The sequence below is a fragment of the Thermobia domestica genome, chromosome 7 (genome assembly GCF_964235325.1).
Source record: "Thermobia domestica chromosome 7, izTheDome1.hap1.1, whole genome shotgun sequence".
NCBI classification, from domain to species: Eukaryota; Metazoa; Arthropoda; class Insecta; order Zygentoma; family Lepismatidae; genus Thermobia; species Thermobia domestica.
The window spans coordinates 210,573,576-210,599,216 of record NC_137460.1 but is presented as its reverse complement, the minus strand read 5'-3'; the positions used below and the strand labels follow the sequence as shown (position 1 = coordinate 210,599,216).

Genomic DNA, 25,641 nt, shown 5'->3' with positions numbered 1-25,641 from the left:
CACTGTTTATATCACTTCGCTGCATTGTCAATTAGTGTGTTTACTAATTCTTCTTTTACAGTGACAAATTTCACAGATATCTACTAAGTTATCGAAATCTTTATAGAACCTCAGGAACTCTGAACACGAATCGCCTTGAAAGCATTTAATAAACACATTATTTCAAATACTGCAAGGAATTATATTTTTCAACTAAAAGGCACAATACACGTTTAATGTGTTCACAGTTACATTATAATAACCAATATTATGAAAAGAAACTAGCTGTTCATGCTTACATAGAATTGCTGCAATGAAAACTCCCATATCTATACTAAGTAATGATTAAACGTAGTTATTATTAAGTAATCATGACAAGAATAATAACTAGATAATTTAATGATAAAAAAGATTTCTGCCAGACACCGCTAAATTTCACAAAATTGACCGCTTACGCAGTCTTCCTATTTGGCATATTTCGACTATTTTTTATCGCATTTTAACGTATTGCACATCAAATTAAACCTCTCTTTATGCTCTTGCAAACGTTATGGGGTTCATACTTTCATAAAATGGGCCATTTTGGAGAAAAACTCATTCATATGTAAATATGTTTCATAAAATCTTCAATATTTCTAATTTTCTCGTTTTTATCATATTTCCTTGACTTCGTTACTGTTATAATCGATTACATTCTTGTTTAACTTATAATTTAGAAAACGAATAATCAAAATCGAACCATTGGTTACTGAGATAATGATCTTTTAAGGGGACATTTGCCATTTTGAGATTTACTAATATTAATGCATTACTCATGTTCTGTCTGTATGAAAACACTATTACATTGACTATATCAGTGATGTAAAGTGATTTTATACAAAATTAGATAATTAATTACTGCATAATTAATTATTAATTATGCATTTTTATTACGTGTTTTTCTCTGTAATCAATTGTCAGAAATATTTTTGTAAAAAAGTATATGATTCTTTACACATTTCTCATTGACATAAAATAATAATACACGTCAATATCGTGACAGATATTAAATTATTATTAATTGAAAATGGAAAAGCGCATTGCTGATACTACTGAATTCCGTATGAGGAACAAACTTTCAGTTTTGAGCACTATTTTTGTCAAAAATACTTTATTTATTCCTATATATGGCATATCAGGCAAATCCCTATATATTTGTCTTTTGATTGGTACCACAGTTTTGGATATAGACATATGCATTTCAAAGTAAAACATGAAACAATTTCGTAATATGTAAAATGCCACCCTCTTGGTTTGTGAGGTGGCGCCTCCCACTTCAGGCGACGTTTTTTTTCGGAACTTCTTGCAGTCTGGATAAGTCTTGACAGAGTTACCAACGCACAGTTTTATTCAGCTAGTGTTTTAGAAATGGGTCGTACGCGGCGATGTCCTTCCAGAAGTAGGAAGAGAAATAAGCATTCTAAGGCTATTCGTTTATCTTGGATAAAAAGGCGTAAAATAGAAGATAGCTCCAAGTGTGACACTTCTGTTTGTGTATCTTTGGAAGAAACAAGTGGAAGTTCTATGGAGGTTCCAATTGCAAGGGATGAATCAAATGATAAAGAAAGGTGAGATTTATTTTACTTTCCATCTTGATTATTAATTACTTTGAACCAACATAAAATGATTCTTTTATAAAATTGTTATCATTCTATCTAAATGTATACAGGGAAAGAACATTGTAAATCCAGTTTTATTGATTTTATACCAAAACTCATTTTTGTAGTCTGACTGAGCGTGTTCTTTACGCATATAGCTGCTTTTAACATCCAATTTACAGAGGAATGATCAAAATTTTTTACCACTTTGAGTAGTCCAAAACATCGTGTGCAACGCATACTTTTACGGTTGGGTGCAATCTCAAAATCGAAGAAAAAAAATGTACTTACCATGTTCTTTCCCTGTACCCTTCACATGTTTCACTAATCTTTTAGTGGATTATTATAATATTGCTAGGTGTATTATTTTTTTAAAATACAATTACGTGAATCATTTGCGTGTTTAATTTTATACAGCGATACATATAATAATAGTATTATGCGCAATGTTATATATGAAGGGCTTGGAACAATATGCCACATTTTAAAAAAAAATCACTATTTTTAGGACCTTGCATATCTTACGACCTGCAGTAGTCGATTTGGCTTTAAAGAAGTGGGGGAACACTCTCTATGTATTAATATAAAATGCTCTAATACATTGAATAACAAAATTATTTTGTAAGATTCCGGGGTAACGCGTTCCAGAACGAAATAAAGTAGGGGAACGGATATTTGATTTTCTGGTAAATGGAGAACGACGTTCTCCGTATTTCCTCCAAATCGACCACTGATAACCCGTTGATCTTGACAAGTTTGCAAAAATCGAAATTAGGATCAGTAGATATAGTAAGTATTCTTGTTTAAATTACTTTTTTATGATGCAATGGCAAATTTCACTTTTCTCTCGGATCATAAATATATATTAGTTTAGAGTCCCTTGTCAGCAGCGAGGCTATATGAAACATGGACCTACTGGTTAACATGGAATCCGAACCACAATCGTTCTATGCTCTCCCTTCGGGACTCGAACCCAGGACCCCTTGCAGAGAAGCGCACGTGCTAGCCACTAGACCAGCGACATATATATATATATATATATATATATATATATATATATATATATATATATATATATATATATATATATATATATATATATTGCATCTTATGTCTGAATATTATGTGTTTGTATATGTAGGTATTTTAGGAAATGTATTCTACCTTATTTATTAAGTGTTTACTTTTATTGGTTCAATAATATATATACCCTAATACACTTGCCATCTTCTTTGATACTGTTTAGAATTCACCTGAATTAGATGCTTTACAAAAACTTGTTATAATATACAGCTAAAATAAAAAATAGGAATTAATTTAACTGACAACATATAGAATTACAATAAGGATTAAACGATTATTTTACTTTAGGACTATTAATATTTCAGACTTGAAGAAATGTACTTTACTCGACTCATTCTATCACACATTTTATAATGGTTTACTGCTAAAATATGTACACTTCGAGGAAAATCACCTGCTAAATTGTTCATTGTAACTGAAGGTTTAGAGGAAAAAGTAATTATATATATATATATATATATATATATATATATATATATATATATATATATATATATATATATATATAGTGGCGGATCCAGGATATGATCAAGGGAGGGGCTAAACCATAATTTGTCGTTTTATCCAGTGTAAAGCAGAATTGAAGCCCATTTTATCCAATGTAAACCTGAGCGTCAAGGGGGGGCTATAGCCCCTTAGCCTCCCTTTGGATCCGCCCTTGTATATATATATATATATATATATATATATATATATATATATATATATATATATATATATATATATATATATATATATACATTGTTCACTAACTTAAAAGGCTTTTTTTTCGTGTGATTTATTTCTCTCATTTAATTTCAACAATACATATTTTCTTTATGTATCGAAATGTTACTTTAAAAAAAAGTCTGAAATTCAAACTTTAAATCTATACGTAATTTATTAGTGGAAAGCTATTTAAAAAATCATGCTTAATTTACAGATTATTCCTACTAAATAATTTTTAGAAATCCTTGGTCAACTCACACCTGAAGGGGACTCAGCCTCCTACAACAACATTCAGTTGTTTGTTTACATCAAAGATTCCGGCAGCGTGATTTTCGCCCTCAACTTTTTTTTTTTTTCGTCGTGGCTTTTGCTCCATATGATTTTCTACTCTTGGTTATTCCCCGAAAAGTCATGAAACCGAGTCTAAAATTGCACTGTTTTAATCTATCTAAATTGCAAACCAAAGAACAAAACCAGTTTCACATTTGAACTTCATATAAAAGTTACTTTTTTGGTTTTAATTTTCGAGCGACAATAGGAGATAATATAATAGTCATAGAGAAGAAAATCTAATTCAAATGTTTAAAAAGATAAACACATTTCGCAGTCCTACATACAGGAAAAAAGTAATTTTTGACCATCTGTCCTTCAATTATTCACCCTATTCATATAAGCCATATCGTTCAACATATAAGCACTAAATTTCTATAAATTTCATTTTCATTTCTATAATTTATTATTATTATTATTATTATTATTATTATTATTATTATTATTATTATTATTATTATTATTATTATTATTATTATTATTATTATTATTATTATTATTATTATTATTTTTATATGTCATTTCAGCTCTGACACTGAGTCTCTACCATCTCTTGTAGTGGAGCCCGAAACAGAGATTGTTAGTCGCAATGACTTTCCAAATGGCTACCGAATTGTAAATTTGGGCCACATTCTCAAGTGGTCCATAAAGCTCCAAGAAAACCACAGAAAGATATGTGTCTTAGGAAAAATGGATTTTCATAGAGAGAGACGTTCAGGACTAGTGTCTTACCTCTATTTCAAGTGCCGCGTGTGCAAACGCGAAGTATGTCACTCTACAGAGGAGGAACAACAGTCGAAAAGATCTGTAATCAATACTGCAGCTGTTTGGGGTACTGTTTCCATTGGAAGTGGGTATTCTCATCTAGAGGAATTTCTCAGTATTATGGATATCCCATGTATGAGCTTCAAACTTTTCAACAAGATTGAACAAGATCTGGAACCGGTAAGTAATAATTGACAAATCCGTTTGATCTTAAAAAAAAAAAACTGACAAATATACTTTCCTACTTATCAACAATATCACAAGTGGCTAATATAATAGTTGTATTGATATAGTTCTGTATAGAAGATTTTATCATAATAGCACTTGCGGAATGAAAGTAATCTTAGTTACAAGCAGGCCCGCAGCCAGCCATAGAAGTCTGGGGGTGCCATAAACATGTTAGGGCGGCCCAAGTCTTAAAATAATTGTTACAAATATATAAATTCATGATTTTTTGTGTTAATATAGTATATGATGCATTGAGATCTGCGAGCCATGAAAAATTTAGGGAGGTCTGGCCCCTTGCCCCCTTCTAGTTGCTGACCTGGTTACAAGGGCAACGTAGTAGTTTCAATTGCCAAAAATGTGGAAAATTCGAAAACGTAAATTAATCGTTAAAAAAAGAAAAAGAAAAAACACATAAAGCACATAAATCGGTGATTTCAGCTTTGATAGCGATCAAATATGACGGATTTATAATAAATTACTTTTGCTTTTGAGAAAATCTTTTTTTTTCTGCACCGCGACTAAGAAAGACGGTAATGATGAAATAAGCGATAATGGTGGAATGAAGGAAGTGGAAGGAAATTAGAGAACTCCAAAGAAAACACTTACGCGGTGTTTGTCCACCATAAAGTCCACATTGGTGGGACCGAGATCGAAGCAGGGTCCGTTCCACCACTGAACTAACGCGACCTCATAAGAAAAAATATATAAATGGGTCTCCCAAGCGGCTAATTTTGAATTGTAAATAAATTAATGACAAATAAATTTATCACCACTTCATATTGAACGGGGGAGTCTGAAAGAAAGCATGAATTCGCCGCCTAACTGCGAATATTTGAGTCGTGGTGGATGGTAGAGCGTTCACCTGGTACGTGGGTTTCCTGATTTGATCCCATCTCGCGCCAAACGGACAGATATCATTGCGTGGGTTTACTTGGGGGTTCTTTTCTTTCGTCCACTTTCTTCATTCAACCATTTCATTCATTATCATCATCAGCGTCTCCTTCAGGATCGGTGCATAAATTTCATATCTAAATGCGAATGCAGGATAAATTTGGGTTAAACAAAATGGGGTCAACATGGGCAGCTGTTGAAGGGTGGGGTGTAGTAAGATTTTTGAACTCACCACATTTTTAACTTTGCAATTTCAACTCAAAATAATGGAAAAAAGATGTTATAAATGGTTCAATAATATATTAACAAGCAAATTTTATTACAATTAACGTACGTAGTTAAAATCTACTTATTTTCAATCGCTGACTCCATTGGAGAAAATGATAAAATAACTTTAATCACAAGGAAATTGAGCGAGCGAGACCTTGATGTGAGGAGTTCGGCGCTTATATATATATATATATATATATATATATATATATATAAAGCCAGTATATGCATCTGACCCACAAAACCGGGTTCCTAATGGTTAAAATACTAACCTAACCTATCTATTTGGAGAAGTATCAAAGTTGAGACTTTGATTTAGGGGTTTTTGATTACGTTTTCGGAGTTTGCACCACTCTGCGACCCAAGCGTAGTCTCGCTATGATCCTCAGCTTCCGTAACCCGCCATATAACGAATTGTGGATCACACTCGTTTTGCTGCTCTCGTGGAATTTTCATATTGATGTTGTCAAGAATACTTTATGGTGTGTGTGATGAGATGGTTGCGCACCGGAGCCATACGAGACTTTAATCTGTAAATTAACGTGAAATCCAAACCATTGATCTTTCACGAAATATTACCCGAATCTCCCACACAGCAAGCGAGAACGCTATTTGGCCACAAGGAAATAGTTTTAGAAACCTTTCTGCAACAAATCCTCCGGTATTTCGACTGTAATTCAGCACTCTTGCAGGGGTGCGGGGCCGTAGGCTAACCAAACATTGATGATTTTATGTTTATGAGATGCGAGATCGGAGAGTGAGCATATGTGGGATTCAAGAGGTGAAGCCTCAGTCGCTATCTACATTTTATACAAAGTAAAATTCAAACTGATATTTTCTGAACGCTGCTAGTATTTGCAATGTATACCAGACAAAGCATGCAGAGACAAATAATAACTATTTATCCGTATAATTTCTGCACAATCATAGAGAAACTGAGTCACATTCTCGATGACTAGGGAAATTTATCTTGTTCGTTATTGATATCACTCAAAGTAGAAAGTAAATGGGTAATGAGATTTGTAATGAATCAAAATTAGAACAAAATAACGATATGCCATGTTTTCTAAAACAATGTATATCTTTTATAGGTGTGGACAGATTCTCTTTGGAGTCAGATGAAAGAAGCTGGAGAGGAAGAAAGAAGATTAGCAATTGAAAAGGGCCATGTAGATCCAGATGGTATACCATGGATAACTGTATACGTGGACGGAGGGTGGAGCAAAAGAAGTTATGGACATGGATACAATGCAGCTTCTGGAGTGGTGAGTATAATTATACAAATTTAATGACTTATATAGGAAGGAATTAAAAACTAAACCATATAGAAGTCAAAATAAAAAATTAGGACAATACATAGGATTTGTGACGTAGAGTACCACTAAGGAATGATTTTTGGTAATGCGACAGGGATAGAATGAAAATGGTGTCTGAAATATTTTAATAAAATGGAATTATTTCCGAATCTCGTGACGTTAGATACTTTAAATTTGATATTTGCATTTCTCATTGAAAATCATTTGACATGTTTTTAGCGTTTTGTGATGTTTTAATTAGATGGGACGAAGAGGAGGGAAGAAAAGGAAAATGGCGAAAGGGAAAGGAAAATAGGAAGGGGAGAAAAGGAAAATGCAATGGGAGTTGCAATTCGTATCTTGCCAATATCTCGGAAACTCTGACGGTTAGAAACATAGAATTTCGTATTTGGACTTTTCATTTAAAATAATGTAGCACGTATTTCAGTGCCTTTTTTTTAATATGGCCCAGAAGGGAAGAAAAATGGACGTGGATTATAATTACTATAATAAGATGTTCACTCCGGGTTAGAGACTTGAAATTTGGTATTGGGATTTCCCATTTAAAATAAATTAACACATGTTTCAGCATTTTTTGATATTTTAGTGAAAGTAGAAGAAAAGAGCTACATTGTAATTCTTATAATAAGATGTCGATATCTTGGAATCTTTGAAGGTTAGGAACATGGATGTGGTATTTATACTTTTCAATGAAGATTATTAGATACTTATTAAGCGTTTTTATGTACACCGGTGTATATCCTAGAAGGAAAGAAAAGAGGCGGGAAGAAAAGATGTTCAAATCTCGGAACCCCGGCATGTTAGAGACATGAAACTTGGAATTTGAACAAAAATTCGGGAAATGTGCAGGTGTATGATATGAAGAGCAAATGTAGGGGATCTGAGCAGTAGCGTAACTAAAGGCTTGGGGGCCCTCCCGCACAGGGTTGAATTCAGGGGGTAGCCCGGGAGGGAATCTCCCCCCCGAAGAAAATTAATTCCCCCCCGAAGAAACTCAAAAAATTTCAGTCACAAAATGTAGAAATTACTTCACGCAATTATTTGCTTTTCTTTCCGTGCACGTGCAGACGAAATCCGATCTCTCAATATACATATAAATGACGCGACGCAGACCCATTCTACATAAATATTAAACATGTAACATCTAAATCTTTTAGTTTTACGTCCCACGGTTATGCCGGTTAGGCTAAAGGAGACGGTGATGATGAGAGATGAGTGAAATGGTGGATTGAAGAAAGTGGGAGGAAACGGGAGAACCCCGAGTAAACCCACGAGCACAGTGTTTGTTCACCACAAAGTTCACTTGGCGGGGGCTGGGATCGAACCCGGGACCCCAAGCACCAGAGGTGAACGCTCTACCACTGAGCCACCGCGCCCCCCATGTAACATCTAAGATAGGATACCAAATAGTGAATAAAACTTGTATTTCTTAACGCTATGACCGAGTTTGGCAAAACATGAAATTGTTAACTGTTGAAGAAAGTTCTGTATTTTAGTAGGTACTATACTCTTGCCCTATATTATATATTAGTAGGTAGCACTAGCACAGATTGAGATAGGAAAGGAAAGATAGAGAAGATCTTTCGATCATTCTATATAATCTCTGATGTCAGCAGACTTCAGTTCTTGAAAATGTACAGTTTTTGCATTATCTCAAATAGAGCGCCTAAATCCCATTTCTCGCATCGGAAGTAACAGACGTAATGTGTTTTACGATTGTTAAATTAAACACACTTTTCTTTAATTAAAAATAAGTCAGTTAAAGGGTGAGATTCAGAGGGCGTCATTTAGGGGATCAGGGAGGAACAGTTATCCTTCCTGGGTTAAAGATTTATATAGAATTTATCAATATAATAGTAGTATATATTTCTAAGTGAAAGATTGCTATTGAAGGTGATGAAGATCCTGCTCAATGCCGTGCCATGTGGGAGAGGCAAGCGGGGCGACGGCCCCGGGCGCCGAAGTAAGTGCGATGTGGTCATGTGCACATATATAAAATGAAAGGAAAAAAGTAATGAAAAGTGCTCAAAATCAAGGAAAAGCAGGGTTTACTTTTTAAAATGTTCTTACCTTTCGCGGCTGGTCCGTCGACCTCACTCATATATACGGGGGTGCCTTCGTATACACTCGCGCCAAGCACTGATTTTCCACGACACGGCACTAATCCTACTGAAGATTTCGTAAACTAAGCTATTGATGTGTATGCAGTGAAGAAACCAAGGCTAATATGCTTGATTTAGAATCAGAAGTGTGAGAAAGAATGATAACTTTTTGTTAAGATATTCCTATGTATGTTTGTTTTAGGACAAAAAATATTTGGGTTAATTTAAATCTTTTTAAAAACTTCTACATTAGTAGCAAACAGTAACTACTGAATATAGGAAATAATAACAAAAATAGCTACTGTAAATAGCAGTTAAAGTTTAGTCTAAAATATTTTTGCCAGTCTTTATTTAATGTTTTAGATAAAATTAAAGGATTGTTTTTTTTTTTTTTCAATTGTAATCTCACATAGAATATTTATCAGCAATTAATCTTACAAGGTACATTCGCGAAGCGTCCCCTCGGGATTCATGTAAAACTGATTTAAATGCAAAGTTCTCCATGGCCTAATGTGTATTCTACTAATTTTAGCAGCCCATATGGGTAATTTGCATATTTATGAGCCTTCATCTACCCGGAATTCAATCACACACTACTATAACGCTCGGTCACAAAATTGCTTTTAGTTTCTTTAGATATAACTGAACATGAATGTGGGCATATGGAAAACAAATAAGATCAAGTACTGCTTCTCTGGCACGTGTTATCCACACCGGCCGCCATCTTGGATCCGCAATATTGAGTTCAACTTTCGTTTTTTTAAATGGGAATAGGTGCATGTGATACATCAAATTCATATAAAATTTTCTCGGAAATTCATTGGTGTAGTGAGTTTTACGGTAGCTTGTACCATTTGCGAGATATTACATGTTAAATCCCTCTAGGCACTTCGCGAATAGACATTATAGAGTAATGTGAGTTACGCTTACGTTTTTGATGTTGACAAATCAAAACAAATTTCTAACTGGAAAAAACTGTAGGTACAAACAATACTGTAATACAAACTCTCTACAACATTTCTGTGAGTAATTGTTATTAATTCCATGTTATTCTACGAACAAGGAAGTATTGTATTACGAACATTATGCCTAATGTAAATCTAGATGCGACCAGATTTCGGTGAAGATCTACCATATCCTATTTACGTCTGTGTGTCTGTATGTATGTACGTTCAGAAGACATTTCGTCAACAATGAATCACGTAAAAGATCACATATTCATACGAGGCCCTGCACAACTTTTTAATGGTTGAATTTGTGAAGTACCTCACATTTAACAAATGGTGCAAGCAATATCTTGCAAATGGTACAAGCTACCGTAAATCTCACTACACCAATGAATTTCCGAGAAAATTTTGTATGAATTTGATGTATCACATGCACCTATTCCCATTTGAAAAACCGAAAGTTGAATCCAATATGACAGTCGGTGTGGAAAAAACCTGTCAGAGAAGCAGTACTTGATCCAATTTGTTTTGCATATGCCCACATTTATATTCAGTTACATCTAAAGAAACTAAAAGCAATTTTGTGACCAAGCGTTATAGTAGTGTATGAATTCCGGATATATGAAGGCCCATAAATATGCAAAGTACCCGTATGGGCCGCTAAAATTAGTACAATATACTTTGGGTCGCGGAAAACTTTGCATTTAAATCAATTTTAGACGAATCCCGAGGGGACACTTCGCGAATGTACCTTGTCAATATTAGGTAAGATGTGCATGTGGATGGAATTGTTAAATATGCTGCTTTCTTGCAAAGATACATAAAAACAACCCCCCCCCGAGGAGTTGACATTCCCCCCCGGGAGAAAATGTCTGAATTCAACACTGCTCCCGCAGACAGCGTGGAGTGAGCCCCCTTCCCTACTTCCCACTTCACGATTTCGGGGCCCCTGATGGCTTGAGGCCCCCCGCAATACAGGGTCTACGGGGCCCTTATTTACGCCCCTGGATCTGAGGGCGAAGCCCCCGCGTACTGAACCTGACTCAACCTGCAAACCTGGGTTGGAGCTAATCCTTTGACAACTTCAACTGAAATTCAATATGCTTGCAGGATTATGAGGTACGATGCCATAGGTCGAGTAAACGCCTAATGAGATGCGAGGCCGTACACGGAGCGATTTTCCGGATCTGAAATGAAATTCGGTGTGCTTGCAAGTTTATCAGATGCAAGGCCGTTGGCCGATCAAAAGGGATAAGGGAGGTTGTGGGCGAAGCCCCAAATGAAATTAAATATGGTTCTAGGTTCATGAACTGAGAGGCCGTAAACCGAGCAAACTAGGAGATCTAGGGGTGAAGCCGACGAATATTTTGTCTATATATTCAACTAACCACATTCTTTTTAAAATAATGTTTGTAAGTTGTAATTTCACCCTACCAATCATTGTGAAGATGGGAAATGAATTGTTTTGTTTGCTATCCACGTTCTATTTGGGGTGACCCTCCCTGCTGGTCTAATGGCTATTATGCGCGACTTTGGTGAACGGGATCCCGTGTTCGATTCCCAGTGGGAGTGCATTGAACGATAATCTTCGGATTTCAGGAGTTGTATATCTACGTCTTATGTAGCCTCGCTGCTCAAAGGAACGCTAAACATAAAATCAAAAGTTCAACTTGGCATTCTTTTATGAGCACAAGTAATATAATTTTTGTTAGTATACATTCTGTGGAGATTGGAAACACCTTCCGCCAACAACAGGCTTTCAATAGTTTCCGCTTCCACTCCTGGCTGTGTGAATTTTTCGCGAAATACGTATGTTCATATGAAACACCCAAATAAGCTCCGAAACATTCCTGAAAGCTTTCACAGATGAATGGATATTATTTTTCTTCTGAAGCAGAAATAGTCTTTTGTGAAGGTCACTGCAAATAGGGGTGGGGGTTTATTGACCACGAAAGAGAAGATTGAAGAGCTGTTCCCATTTGCAGCCTTCCTTCTGCGAACTCGATATTATCTCATTGCCAGAAGCAACAGCTGAAGTGAAGGGATGAAATTTTATAACCACAATACCTTTTCCTTTTCCAGTACATTGTTTGTACTAGCAGATTTACAATTTAGACTAGCGGCAATTATCTTAGCCAAGATTCCAAACACCTCCTTCCCCAACTGGGATAGGTGGGGAAAAAAAAGACAATCTCTTGTTTCTGACCCTGCCGGCACGAACTATTTTTATACTCTTACATCTCGACCGTTACAATAGCTGTCATATTCCATCGTCTAGTTTATTCCAGGAATTACAATCTTACTCCTAGCAGGTCACTTACAATAATACGTACAACATACAGTACTACACATTATACGCCGCGTTCCCTGTTTCCATTGTGATAAACAGCCCGAAAGATTTCAGAGTAGTGGCACACACACAAAACTTGCGTAGGGATATGTACAGTTCGTCGGTAATCATTCGAGAAAGTGAAAGAGCAGTTAGAAACGTCCATTCGCAATATTTGAAGTACCGCTGTTCTATTCAATTTAGCAGAAAGCCTGCTCTGTTTCTTGTGCAGAGGTACAGGAAAGAACAACGCTACATATGTTCCCTTCGCACAAAAAAAAAAAAAAAAAAAAAAAGGCGAGAGAGAGAGAATCCAGTTTCATTGCGATTTTATGGTCAACTTCCTGGCCTGAGCTTTGTCTGCTGAAGCGGTTAAAATCCAAAGAGAAAAGTGTCATTTATAATAACATAAATGTTCAATCTGTGGTCAAAAATAGGCCGGTTTTCAATATTCAATAAATATTTGACATCCTGAAACAAATGAAATTTCAATACTTTATAAATATTATTTCACGATTCCTTGCTCTTAGGGATGTTTTTCCATTTTACCATTGATTTTTAGTTATTTTTTTATTTACTAAGTTTTCCACATTTATTTTTCTGTCATAAACCTTTTGCATGAAACGAACAGTGTAAGCATGAAAAAAAGTTTGTAGTAAGGAACATAATATATTACGGGGAAAGGGTATCATGATTTTACAGAGGCTTACGAGAGGCATCCCAAGTAAAGCATCCCAATACAATTAAAGTAAATAAAAACTACAACACAACTACAGAAAGAACTGAAAAAGCACCAGCAGAACAAGAAAACTTCCAGTCTTGTGGTTGCATGCTGCTTTACCCTATAGATCATTATAAAAGTATTCATGTACTCTGTGTCTAGTCTGGCATATGTTCCATAGAACGATTGTGGACTGAGTGAATATGCAACCGCAATGCTGCCTTTTCAGAACCTCCTATTATTATTATTATTATTATTATTATTATTAGTAGTAGTAGTAGTAGTAGTAGTAGTAGTAGTAGTAGTAGTAGTAGTAGTAGTAGTAGTAGTAGTAGTATTTTAAATACCGTGATCTCAGCCTGTTTCAATATATTTCCGCATCTTTTCATATAATGTATAAAACGAACCTTTCACATGACGCACTGTCAACAATGGATGGATCCAAATCTTTCTAGTACTGCTTTGTTTCCTTTTTCTTCGCCGTACGTACATCAAGGCAAGGAGATGTCGTTTGTTTATTGCTGGACTCATGTTCTATCCTTCACGTTCAAATTCTAACTACTTCTTGGCACCGGCATTACCGGGATGTGTGGGCAAAGCAGCGCCGGATCCGGTTTTGCCGGCCGCGTGTGCAAAGCATCCTCGGTTCCGGTTCCGGCATTATCGGTACTGGGCCAGCATTGCCGTGGACGTGTGCAAACGCTCTAAGGTCTACACTGTGTTTTGTTAAAATTGAATACGTTTTACGTTTTATCGTGCATAATGTTGCTAATACTTAAATTTTACTTACATTGTTGTATATATTATCTTTTCCAGGCATGTATTATTGGTCAAGAAACTAACAAGCTATTATTTTTGGGAGTGAGAAACAAATATTGTTCAGTGTGCGCTGCAGCGTCATCAAGAAATAAAAAACCAAGCGACCATCGATGCTACCGCAACTGGTCATCCTCATCTTCGTCGATGGAAGCTGACATAATCGTAGAAGGCTTTTGCAAGAGCCAAGAAATGCATACGCTTCGCTACAAACGATTTGTGGCAGATGGCGACTCCAGCGTTCACTCCAGGATAATCGAAAAGGTGCCGTATGGACGTCAAGTCACGAAAGTTGAATGCGCAAATCATTGTGTGCGGAATTATACATGTGCGCTCCACAAGCTGCGTATGCAAAATAGTTTTCCCTTGCAAGCCAGAACAATTTTGCGAGATAGAATTCCACGTCTAACCGCTGCTGCTCGGGGAGCTATATCCTATAATGCAAAACAGAAGTGTTCAGTGCAGGATCTTAGAGATGACCTGCGAAATGGTCCATCGCACGTATTTGGGAACCACGAGAAGTGCAAACAGTACTTTTGTACAAAGAAAGAAGATAGAAACTTAGTTCCAGATTTAGAAAAGGCCGGATTGTATTACCACATTATGGCTGCTGTAGACCAGTTAATAAGAAAGGCAGACCGATTAGTTCCAAACGAAACAACTAATCGGGTTGAGCTGTATATGAGCCTTCTGTCAAAGTTCAATGCTGGTAAGAGGCTTAATTTGACAAATCGCGGTGCCTTCCAGCGCCGATGCTATGTTACAGGACTATCATATAACAAAAAAGCAACATGGCACCGTAGTCCTTGGAAATCTGTGATAGAAAATAGTCCTGGAATGTATTTCAGGAGATTTATGAACAAGAGAAGCCGCAAGCGTTCTCACTCTTGTTCACGACGAGTAAGAAGAAAATTAGAACTTCCACCAGAAAAGGACAGAGATTATGGGCCGAACCCGGATAAACCACCGCTGTCTCCGACTTCGCTTCAATCAGCCTGTGAAGCCGAGCTCAAAACATACGACGTAAGTTTTCATTTCTTAAACCATATTAAATTATTTGAATTTTTTTTAAAGTTTACTTTAAGTTCGTTTTATCATTTATTTTATACCTTTAATAGCACTGAAAGTTGAAACAATATTTTTGGAATATTTATTTTATACTCAATATTGAAATTGCATTATTGTTTGATTTCTAATACTTATAAAATAGTAAAAAGGCCTATTTCTTACCGCCCATTGCATGTTTATTGAATACTGAAATTATGTTACTATGAATACTTATTCAAAAAAACAAACAAAATAATAATAATAATAAAGCATAAATATTTTTTTTTCTTAAATATCCATTGAATAACAAGCATAAAAAGTGTAAATATTTCATATTAGTGATTCAATGAATGTTTGAAAAGTAATGTTTAAAAAATTTTATGCTATACTATTTTTTTATTTTTTTTTATGAATTTTTGGTTTAATAAATACTCATGTAATATAATTTTAATATTCAATAAATACGCAATGGGCGGTCAAAAATAGGCCTTTTTAAAAATTCTATAAATTCAAAACAATGAAATTTTAATATTTTATAAACTGTTTTCAACAAATGATTCACCGTTTCAAGAAAGAATAATAGGCCCACTTATTTCTCTCTACTAAAACTAGAACTGGTACAAATTTATATTACTTCAGGTTTCAATTGAATTTTTGTGGAGCCAAAATTATAATTGCGCATAAATCAAAAACGGAAGTAGATAGCGAATAGCAGCTTTCGTTAACTGATTTAGCATCTTACTATGTCAATCCTTTTTAAGCCAAAACTGGAAGTGGTAGGTATTTACTACTACTTCCGGCTAAACTTGATTTTTATAAGCCAAAACGGTAAGAGATATCGAAAAGTGGTTTCCGGGAATCGATTCAATCTCGAATTTGTTTGATTTTGCTTTGAATTTGCATAGCTTGTAAGTCTGCCATAGTTTCACACTGTGAAACGAAACTAACTTATTATTATTATTATTATTATTATTATTATTATTATTATTATTATTATTATTATTATTATTATTATGTTACAACAGAACAGAGAACAAATATAGAAGTTTCTTCTAGAGGACAGCACGGTAACTTAGTTTACGAGGAGCAGCGTCGTAACAGACTAACAGCGTCTATGTTTGGTAGGATAATTAAGCGTAAAGATAACACCGCCTGTCATTCATTGGTAAAGGATGTACTTTACAAAAGAAATGTATGTACACCAGCCATGGAATATGGGAGGAATTATGAACATGTGGCTCTCCGAAGGCTTGCGGCTGAGAAAGGCTGGACAATACAAAAGAGAGGACTGTACATAGATCTCACACACGGATTTTTGGCCGCTAGTCCTGATGGTAAGAACATTTTTTCATTAGTAAATCTTTCCGAATGAAAATTATTTTTATTTATTTTCTGTATACAACCATCTCGTACTTAGAAACCTGCCCCATACTTTTCATGTCGGAAATAGATGAGATAAAGCCTACTATCAATTTACTTCACTTCAATGCGTGGACATGGGAGAACTAAGAACCTATAGATATAGGTTATTTACTCTAAAGTATTTTGTGTACTTTCAGTATCGATTCCAGTATTGGATTCAACAGTAGCCCATATGAACAAATACAATTTACCTGACATGTATTTATTATCTACTATAGTCGGTTCAAAGAAAAAATGAGAAATGTTGCTTTTGTTGAAAATTTTTTCCAAATATAATGTGCGTTTTACTTCTTTTAAAAAATCGAATGTTATTTTTTCTATATAAAATTGAATAATTAAGTACAATAAATTTTGAATTCACAACGCGGTCGCTCCTTCGCCATTATAACCCTGACCAAAGGTTTTTCCTGTTTGATGGGCTATCGTCCTATCCTATAAAATTTCTGGTGGATTTTGTTCTCTGAAGTTTTGTTCGTAGTTTCGTTTTTTATGGCTCCGTTTCTTTGTAAATTTTTGATATTGATATTTAAAAAGTTTGGGAAAGCAAAAATTACTGCTTTCATAATAAAAACTAGAAGCAAAAGTTACAGCTGCTGTAAAATATTCGTAATTCTGATTTCCGTTTATTCGTAGCCGACTGAGGGGCCTGTAAGTAGCAGTATATGTGCAATGCGAAAAAATGATAACGAATTTATTTAGGGAGGGCCTTGAGCCCAATAGCTCCCCTAAATATGTCCCTGGAAGGAACAGTTAGGTGGCCTAACTTACGCCTTTCAGAAAATGTTAACCAGTTTACTATTCCTGTTTATCATGACTGTTTTCCAGAGGTTCCCAACCGTATTTACCCGGCGCCTTCCTTCGTAAATATTGTTTTTCCTGAATAAACTTCAACGTTTACAATGCGATTTTTATAATACGCGTAGTTATACTTATACAACAAATAATTTAGTATTCCATTCTTCAATAACACACATTGACTTACGTATGTGATTGTGTGCAAACGTTCACACCCAGTTCTCGTACCAATATGACTTCAAATAGTTATGATTTTGGAACTGCAAGGGAAAGATATTGCCCATAATTTGTAATTCACGAGAGTTTAATTTGATTGAAGATTTGCAGTTTGCCTTTAGTTATGTCTTTTCTCCTGAACCAGTGTCGAACAAATTTTACTTTTTGACTAAATTTGAAATAGGGAGGATACTAATTTTTCATATGCAACACCTTAATCGTCACAAAGTAATAATTAATATTATAATTGGTATTATCTGCATATTTACAGGGTATGTAGTTGAAGAGAATGCACTAGTGGAAGTCAAGTGCGTTCCTTCCCTTAGGAACAAAGATATTCAAGAAGAAATAAGAAAGAGGAAAGGGACATTTTTCTTACTTGTCCAGCCGGATGGAAGCTTGAAACTAAAACAAAATAGTGATTACTACTACCAAATTCAGGGACAGCTAAACATTGCCGAACTAAATAAATGCTATTTGGTAGTGTATATTGACGACAAAACACCTCTGTATATTGAAAAGGTAGTAAGGAATGAAGATTTATGGAAGAATATTATGCTTCCTAAACTCTGTCGTTTTTTTAAACAATGCATGCTACCAGAGATTGTCGATCCATTAATCCCACGTGGAATGAAATGTAGAGATCCCGACTACATAGTGAAAGCCCAGGAGGAAATCCAGAGAAGAAAGGAAAGCAAAGAAAATAGTACAAATAAAAAAGGGAAAAAGTGAGAAAGGCGAAATATGTTTTACATGTTTGGAACGACCTATTCTCAAACATTACTATTTGTAATTCCAACAAGTATTCTTCTTCTTCTTTATATTATTATTATTTGTATCCCTATATTGTGCTGTTTTGTTGTTACAGTAAATGTAAACATTATTTTTTTTATCAATATCGTCAGTGTGTGTTCAATATATGTATTTATGTTGTCATTATTATTATTATTATTATTATTATTATTATTATTATTATTATTATTATTATTATTATTATTATTATTATTATTATTATTATTATTATCATTATTATTATTATTTTGAAATGTTGCTTTAATAATTTAGTTCTCGTAATATTTTGGACATTTTTAAAAGCAAGATAACGCACTAAGTAAAGAACTGTAGCGACTAAAGACTCCAAAGTTTAAAAAAAGGGTAGTGGCTCTACAGATAGTTACAAAGTCACGTGGCATTCTAATAAATCCATAAAATATATAGCTACATATAGCCATTACAAACAACAAACACTTGCAACCTTGATTGATTTTGGAACATACCATAGCGGGTTTGATGCTATTCTCGTTGGCTTTGCTCTTTCTAGCGTCCACCTGCATAGAACAGTCCTGCTTTACGTACAACATAATTAATAATTTTCAAGACAAATGTGTTTAAAATAATAATAATAATAATGTTAGTAATAACGTTCTGAAAACGTAATAGATTTCGTGGAACAAAATTGTCAATTGTATATTTAGGTAGGAACACGTAAGCGTGTTTGCACACGATACCGTCAAAATCGGTGGAAGCCCCGACAATATCGTTGCCGGTGATGAGCGAAGTAAGGGACACACAATGTATATTCTGCACTGTTTTTCTAAAACTCTTCTCCATATATGAAAAGAAATAAAAAGAATAATAATAATCGGGAAAATTATTTTTTAAAACAAAGGATTACAATTATTTTAAAATATTTGCGTTTTGGGGGCGTGGGAATCTAACTTTCTAGGATCTTTTCTATAATGCAAAAAGATGAAGTTATATATATATATGTAAGTGTATATGTAAATAGAAAGTCATATAGGTGAAAAACAAGTGTCAGTGATTATTAGTATTAGTGACAGCAAAAGCATACAGTGTAGTGTAGTGTTAAGAATATTAGTTTTGGTGCACAAGTGTTAGTGTGGTAAACACAGGTGAAAACCATTAGTGCAGTGAAAGAAATAGGTGAATACCAAATAAATATATTTAAATATATATATATATATATATATATATATATATATATATATATATATATATATATATATATATATATATATATATATATATAAAACATGTGGGCGAAAAAACCTAAACACACAGGGAAAACCTGCAAGAAACAAGAAGAAGCCTAAGGTAAAAAGAAGAAGAAGCCAAAAGGTAAAAACATAAATACGCAGAGAACACAGATACCAAACACACATACAGAAATACACAATAAACAAGCAAACTAGATTCAAACTTTTTTCCTAAATTTTTAGTTTTTTTTTTTTTTTGTTGTTGTTTTGTTTCGTTTTTGTAAATTTTCCCTTTTTTGGTCTCTTTTCCTTCCCCATCCTTTCCCTCCCAAATTTTCCTACTTTTTTTCTTTTTTCACTTATGGAAATAAAGAAAAAAACTACCATAGAAATCATTCGCAGTGATGATAACTCGTCGGTTTTCGAATGCTCTAGGTAACCGACTAAGAGTAACTCGACTGAGCGAATGTAAAAAAAAAAAAAAAAAAAAAAAAAAAAAAAAAAAAAAGCAAACAGCCCTCTGAACATGCAGTGATTTTTCCCCAAGATGTCACATGCGTTGTCCCTACCTTCCAAATTCAAATTCACATTCTGTCGATTGGATACAATTTGAACAAGGCAATATGGGATGGAATCAGTTCCCTTCTAATCTCGGAAGGAGGTTCCGAAAAATGTGGTCTTTACTTAAAAGTTAAGAGAAATTAAATGAATATATTTGCTCCAAGAAATCGTTGGCCTCCACAAAAATAACAAAACACATGACCTGTCGTCGGTCTTGTTTCAAGCATTCACCGTCGTTCCCAATACCACCAATTACAACAGCGAACCTGGGATTAATACTGCTCATTTGTAGCCGCAATTGACATAAAAGAAAGGAGCGATTGATTTCGATAAATACTTAGCAGCTAGCATTTTCGCCGATCCCAAGCTAGTACTAGTAGTAGTTTCTCCTCAACCTACCGAACACACACACACACACACACACACACACACACACACAAAAGGGCGGGGTAAAAATAAACATTTTTCTTTGCTGTTTCATTTTCTTTTAGGTAAAAAAATAAAATTGAAGAAAATTTTTAACAGGAATGGGTAGAAAACAAGTCAGGAAAGACTTGTAGCGTATGAGCATGTCACAGCAATCTTTGCTCATTTTGATACAGCCGTCACTTCGAAAATATTTCCTTAGTAGTGTTTAACCCTTTAGGGGATTTATAGTACGAATCAGTACCATGGAGTAGTGTTGTATTTAAACGCTTGAACACGTATTGAACCCGGTTCTTTTTATTGTTCAAGTCAAGCATGGATCAAAGAACACCCCAGATTCGTTTTGCAACCGGATGGTAAAGTTGGCGGTGCCAAGGAGGGGCAGGAGTGTGACTTTTTTTTTTTTTTTTTTAGGAAAATTTCAAAAAAGTTCGCACCTTAATTTTCAAGATATCAAAATTAAAATTTTGCATGCGGATTGTGTGCATCTTTAATTATTTCTCATTTCTTTTGAGATTCCTATCTGAACCCGGACCCAAGGGGCGCAAATATTCCGAGAGGTTGGTTTTTCAGAAAAAAGTCCGGTTTTTACCGAACTTTCGGATTCATATGTACGATACAGACATGTGGGTGGTACTGTTGGAAAGGACACGTAATACTGAAGAAAATGAAGTTTGAACCATAATTCTAGGCCAAATAGTAATGTTATATGAATTTTTAGAATATATGTATATACAGGGTAGCCCAAAAGTAGGAATACAGTCTAGTGTACTGATTGACTTATGACATTATATATAATTTACTTATTATTATCCAGACAGGATTTACTTATGCTAGTTTATTTGATTTATTTTCACTTATACGTTAAAGTGGAAATAGAACGAAGCAAATAACCTCACTATCTTAATAAACGGTCATATTTAATCAATGCAGGGTTGTATACCTACTTTTGGGCCATCCTGTATATCTATAAATGGATCACCTTCAGATTTTCAAAAAAAAAAAAATCTGTTCTTTGTTTTCAAGATATCGAACTGAAATTTTGCACACGTACTGTGTACATAACAGCATATTTTTCAAGAAATTTTCAGATCCCTACGTGAACCCAGGCCGGCCAGAGTTCCGAGGTGGGTGACTCTTCGAAAAAGAAACGATATCCCGGTTCAGATGCAGATACGGACATGTGATGGTAGCGTTTGAAAGAGCGCGTAATACGAAGAAAATGGCGTTTGAACCATGATGCTAGGCCAAGTAAATAATGACGCAGTAAATTTTTGTATATATATATATATATATATATATATATATATATATATATATATATATATATATATATATATATAAATGGGCCCAAACATTTTGAAAAAAAATCGAAAAAGCTCCCGGTTTTCCACCCTTTTCTCGTTTCTGGTGTATAATACGGACAAGCGAGTGCTACCGTAGGAAAAGATGATGCTCTATTCTGAAAAAAAAAAAAAAAAAAAAAAAAAGTACGAACGATCCTACGATAAATAGTAAGGAAGCAGTGACTGTTTCAGTGAAAGTCTAAATTTACCTCACGAAGTGGAAATCCCAAAAGGTTTAAACTTTCTTTGTGGATTGACTAATTAAGAGTTCCTTCGCAATTTGCAAGATGTTAGAAAATTAGTTAAAAAGGAAAAGAGACAATAGCTGTGTAAATTCCATTGACGAAAATGTGAAAAAATACATCGGGAAATAGTGAAGAAAAATCCAAAAGAACACGTTAATTTGCCAGCTACTTCAGAGAAAGTATATTTATTTATTTATTTCACATTATAACGGTTGTTATTACATCTCCGGCTTGATGGTGATGTCATATGGATAACGTCCTTCTCGGCATTGGATAGGAGAGTACTTGGGGCCTGTTAGGTACTATTCCAACATTTGCCTGATGTGAATGAAGAAAAACCTCTCTTGGGATAGCTGACCTGCAAAATCTTTTTCACACATTCTTGACCGATTATTATTATTATTATTATTATTATTATTATTATTATTATTATTATTATTATTATTATTATTATTATTATTATTATTATTATTATTATTATTACGAGGGTCATTCAATAAGTAAAGAGACAAAGTCTATATTTTTAACACTAATCATTTTTTTTTTTTTTTTTTTGTTTCAGGGTTGTTAGCTGGCAACCTTGGGATATGCTCTGATCTGCTGTTTCGTAATTTTATGTCAACATAACTTCAAAAATATCAATTCATCATGGCAAGTCCTCTAGAAGATTGCACCTTAGAAGAACAGCGCTCAGTCATTAGGTTTTTAGTCGCAGAAGGTGTAAAACCAAGTGAATTTTTTTCTAGAATGTTGAGACAGTACGGTAACAGTTGTATGAACCGTGCGAATGTGTACAAGTGGGTTGAAGGTGATGAACCCCGATATGGCGAATGTGTACAAAGTGATGAACCCCGATATGGACGTCCAGTGGAAGTTTCTGGTTCTTCGTTGGAATCGAGGATTGACGGACTTATTCGTGATAACAGAAGAATTACTGCTGAAATGATAGCTGAGGAAGTTCAAGTAAGTGTTGGAACTGTTCACAATGTCATTAGGAACATTTTAAAGTACAGAAAAACGTGTGCCAGATGGGTTCCCAGACGGTGCAAAGGTGGCTTCGGGGTAAATCGAAAGATTTCTTCGCCAAGGGAATTAGGAAGCTGCAAGAAAGATGGGACAAATGCATAACTGTAAAGGGTGATTATATTAAAAAATAGCCTTAGTTTTGATAGATTAAAATAAATCTTTATTGAGCTATAGCAATTTGTCTCTTTACTTATTGAATGTCCCTCGTATTATTATTATTATTATTATTATTATTATTATTATTATTATTATTATTATTATTATTATTATTATTGGAATCATTTGCGTGAATGGCCCCAGGGTCAAATTTCGCTGGAAATAACTGTTCGAGTAATTCTACTCTTAAAAAATCGAGCCAGCCATCCTTACTGGTCCAACTAAACACAATTTGGGAGAGAGAGAGGTTATAAGCTGTAGGACGGACAAACTACAGATTGAGGGCGATTAATTTCTTCTTGGTTATGGCCCTGATTATTACAGCAGCCAGTAGGCTGTGGCTCGCGACCGATCTACAATGTTAAAATTCAAAATGTCAATCTTAAATTACTCCAAATGTACTCAACATTTTAACTCAAACGAGATATGTATACATTAAATACATCCTTTGAAAGTGTCATAGTGATAGATAGGGCCAAAGGAATGAGCAACATGGCGGAAACAACATTGGTCAAAGTCATTGTTTTCTTCTTATAGTTATCAGTCATACAAGTACAGCCACTTCTACAGCCTGATCTAGTTAACGCTGAGAGCTAAATAAGGTCTTACATTAATCTATAACATTATAGGTAATCTTTTTCTTAGTCTCTGGTTGATAGGTTAAGTGGTTCGGTAGCTGCTCTCAAAAACATAGCTCTCCATTCAGACTTCTCTTGTTACTTCATATACATATCCTGCTTATTATGCAACCGATACGCGCAGAGAGCCAGTGTGAGTTCCGTATAAGCAAGGATATTTCATAACTTTCTTATGAACGTTGAACTTTAGTGCAAAGACCAATAGTATTGAAACACCCGATGTATATATATATAATATGTGTGTGTGTGACAAGGGATGGAGCGTATACCCACCTAAAAAATTAGCATTACATCACTGTATATTGTATATATACACGGTGTTCCAGAAGTCCCCTAACATAGGGTAAATATTATCGGTTTTTCAACAAAATGTAAGAGGGGAAACCGTCACCAAATATGATGTTTTCCATCCAAAAGTGAAGGAATTTTTAAATCGGACTACTATTTGGGCTGTACACTCTTTATGCGTCCAATAATGAAAATTCAACCTTGCCATTTATCTGGATCAACAACATAAGTGAATGAAGTTACTGTCTTTTACGCTAACGTGTCGATGGTCAGCCTCCATTGAAAACAGCATTCACCATACTGTTACAAAATTTATTCACCTCCTGACCCGCCCTTCCCTCCTCCAGTCCCTCTATTAATGGAAACGTTGCATTTTCATTTAACATTATGCACATAAAGACTACAGCCCAAACGGCTAGTCCGATTTAAAATATTCCTTCACTTTAGATTGAAAACATATTTGGAGACCGGTTCCCCTCTTACATTTTGTTGATAATAACAGAGTTACGCTATGTCAAGGAAGTTTTGAGACGCACTGTATTTAAATGGCTAGGGTAAATTACCCAGTTATGGGCCCGGAGGAAGTTAAAAAAAATATGTATTTCACACATTGTATCACTAAATTTTGTGAGTTTCTTTATTTCATGAACAAATAAATTTTTCCTGAAAGGAAGTCTATTTAGACATAGTAAAATCAGAATGTATTTATTTATTTATCTTTTAATGAGAACCCGAAAATGAGTAGTTGTTGGTACTTACCAGTCATTTTGCGCTTTATATTTAACTTATATGTTAGTCCTAGAAATGTACACATTTGCGTGCGGAATGAAATGGATATTTCTCCCACTTTTTTTTTTTTTTTTTTTTTTTTTTTTTGCTAAAGATCATGAAGAAATAAACCAATTTTTAGATTTCATCAAATGTTTTGGTAAGGAGTAACTTTGTTATACATGGTGTTTTAGAACAAGACCGGCAACGTTTGAGAGGTGATTCCTAACACCAAAATAAGACAAAAAAGTATTGATCAGCCTATGGTCAAAAGTGCATAGTTTGGGAGTTACAGGCTGCTGAAAACGTGATAAAATTAACTTAAAAGGTCCATTGCTACACTGCTTTGAGACTGATCGGAGACTGATCGGAGTTGGGTCAATACATCTTTTAGGAATTAATATGCGTTCTATCTAAATATCTATGTTTCAGAATTCCCCGGTACTTGCGCAACAGTTTTTACAGGGGCAGTTTGAAAGTACTTCAAACCTTTTGAGTACTGTTCAGCTGCTTCTCCAAAAATTCTTGTGCAAATTCCGGGAGGTTCTGAAACATGGATATTTGGATAGAACACGTGTTAGTTTCTAA

General features: G+C 34.7%; 1 protein-coding gene across 1 annotated transcript; it reads left to right on the top strand.

Moving 5' to 3' along the window:
* Window positions 1–1,236: 1,236 nt before the first annotated feature.
* Window positions 1,237–25,641, top strand: LOC145689514 (uncharacterized). Its single transcript, XM_081763687.1, has 7 exons — window positions 1,237–1,586; window positions 4,265–4,682; window positions 6,983–7,156; window positions 14,123–15,145; window positions 16,305–16,503; window positions 17,874–18,124; window positions 25,486–25,641. The coding sequence occupies exons 1-7, from the start codon at window positions 1,387–1,389 to the stop codon at window positions 25,639–25,641; spliced, it is 2,421 nt and encodes an 806-aa protein (XP_081619813.1). The 5' UTR covers window positions 1,237–1,386.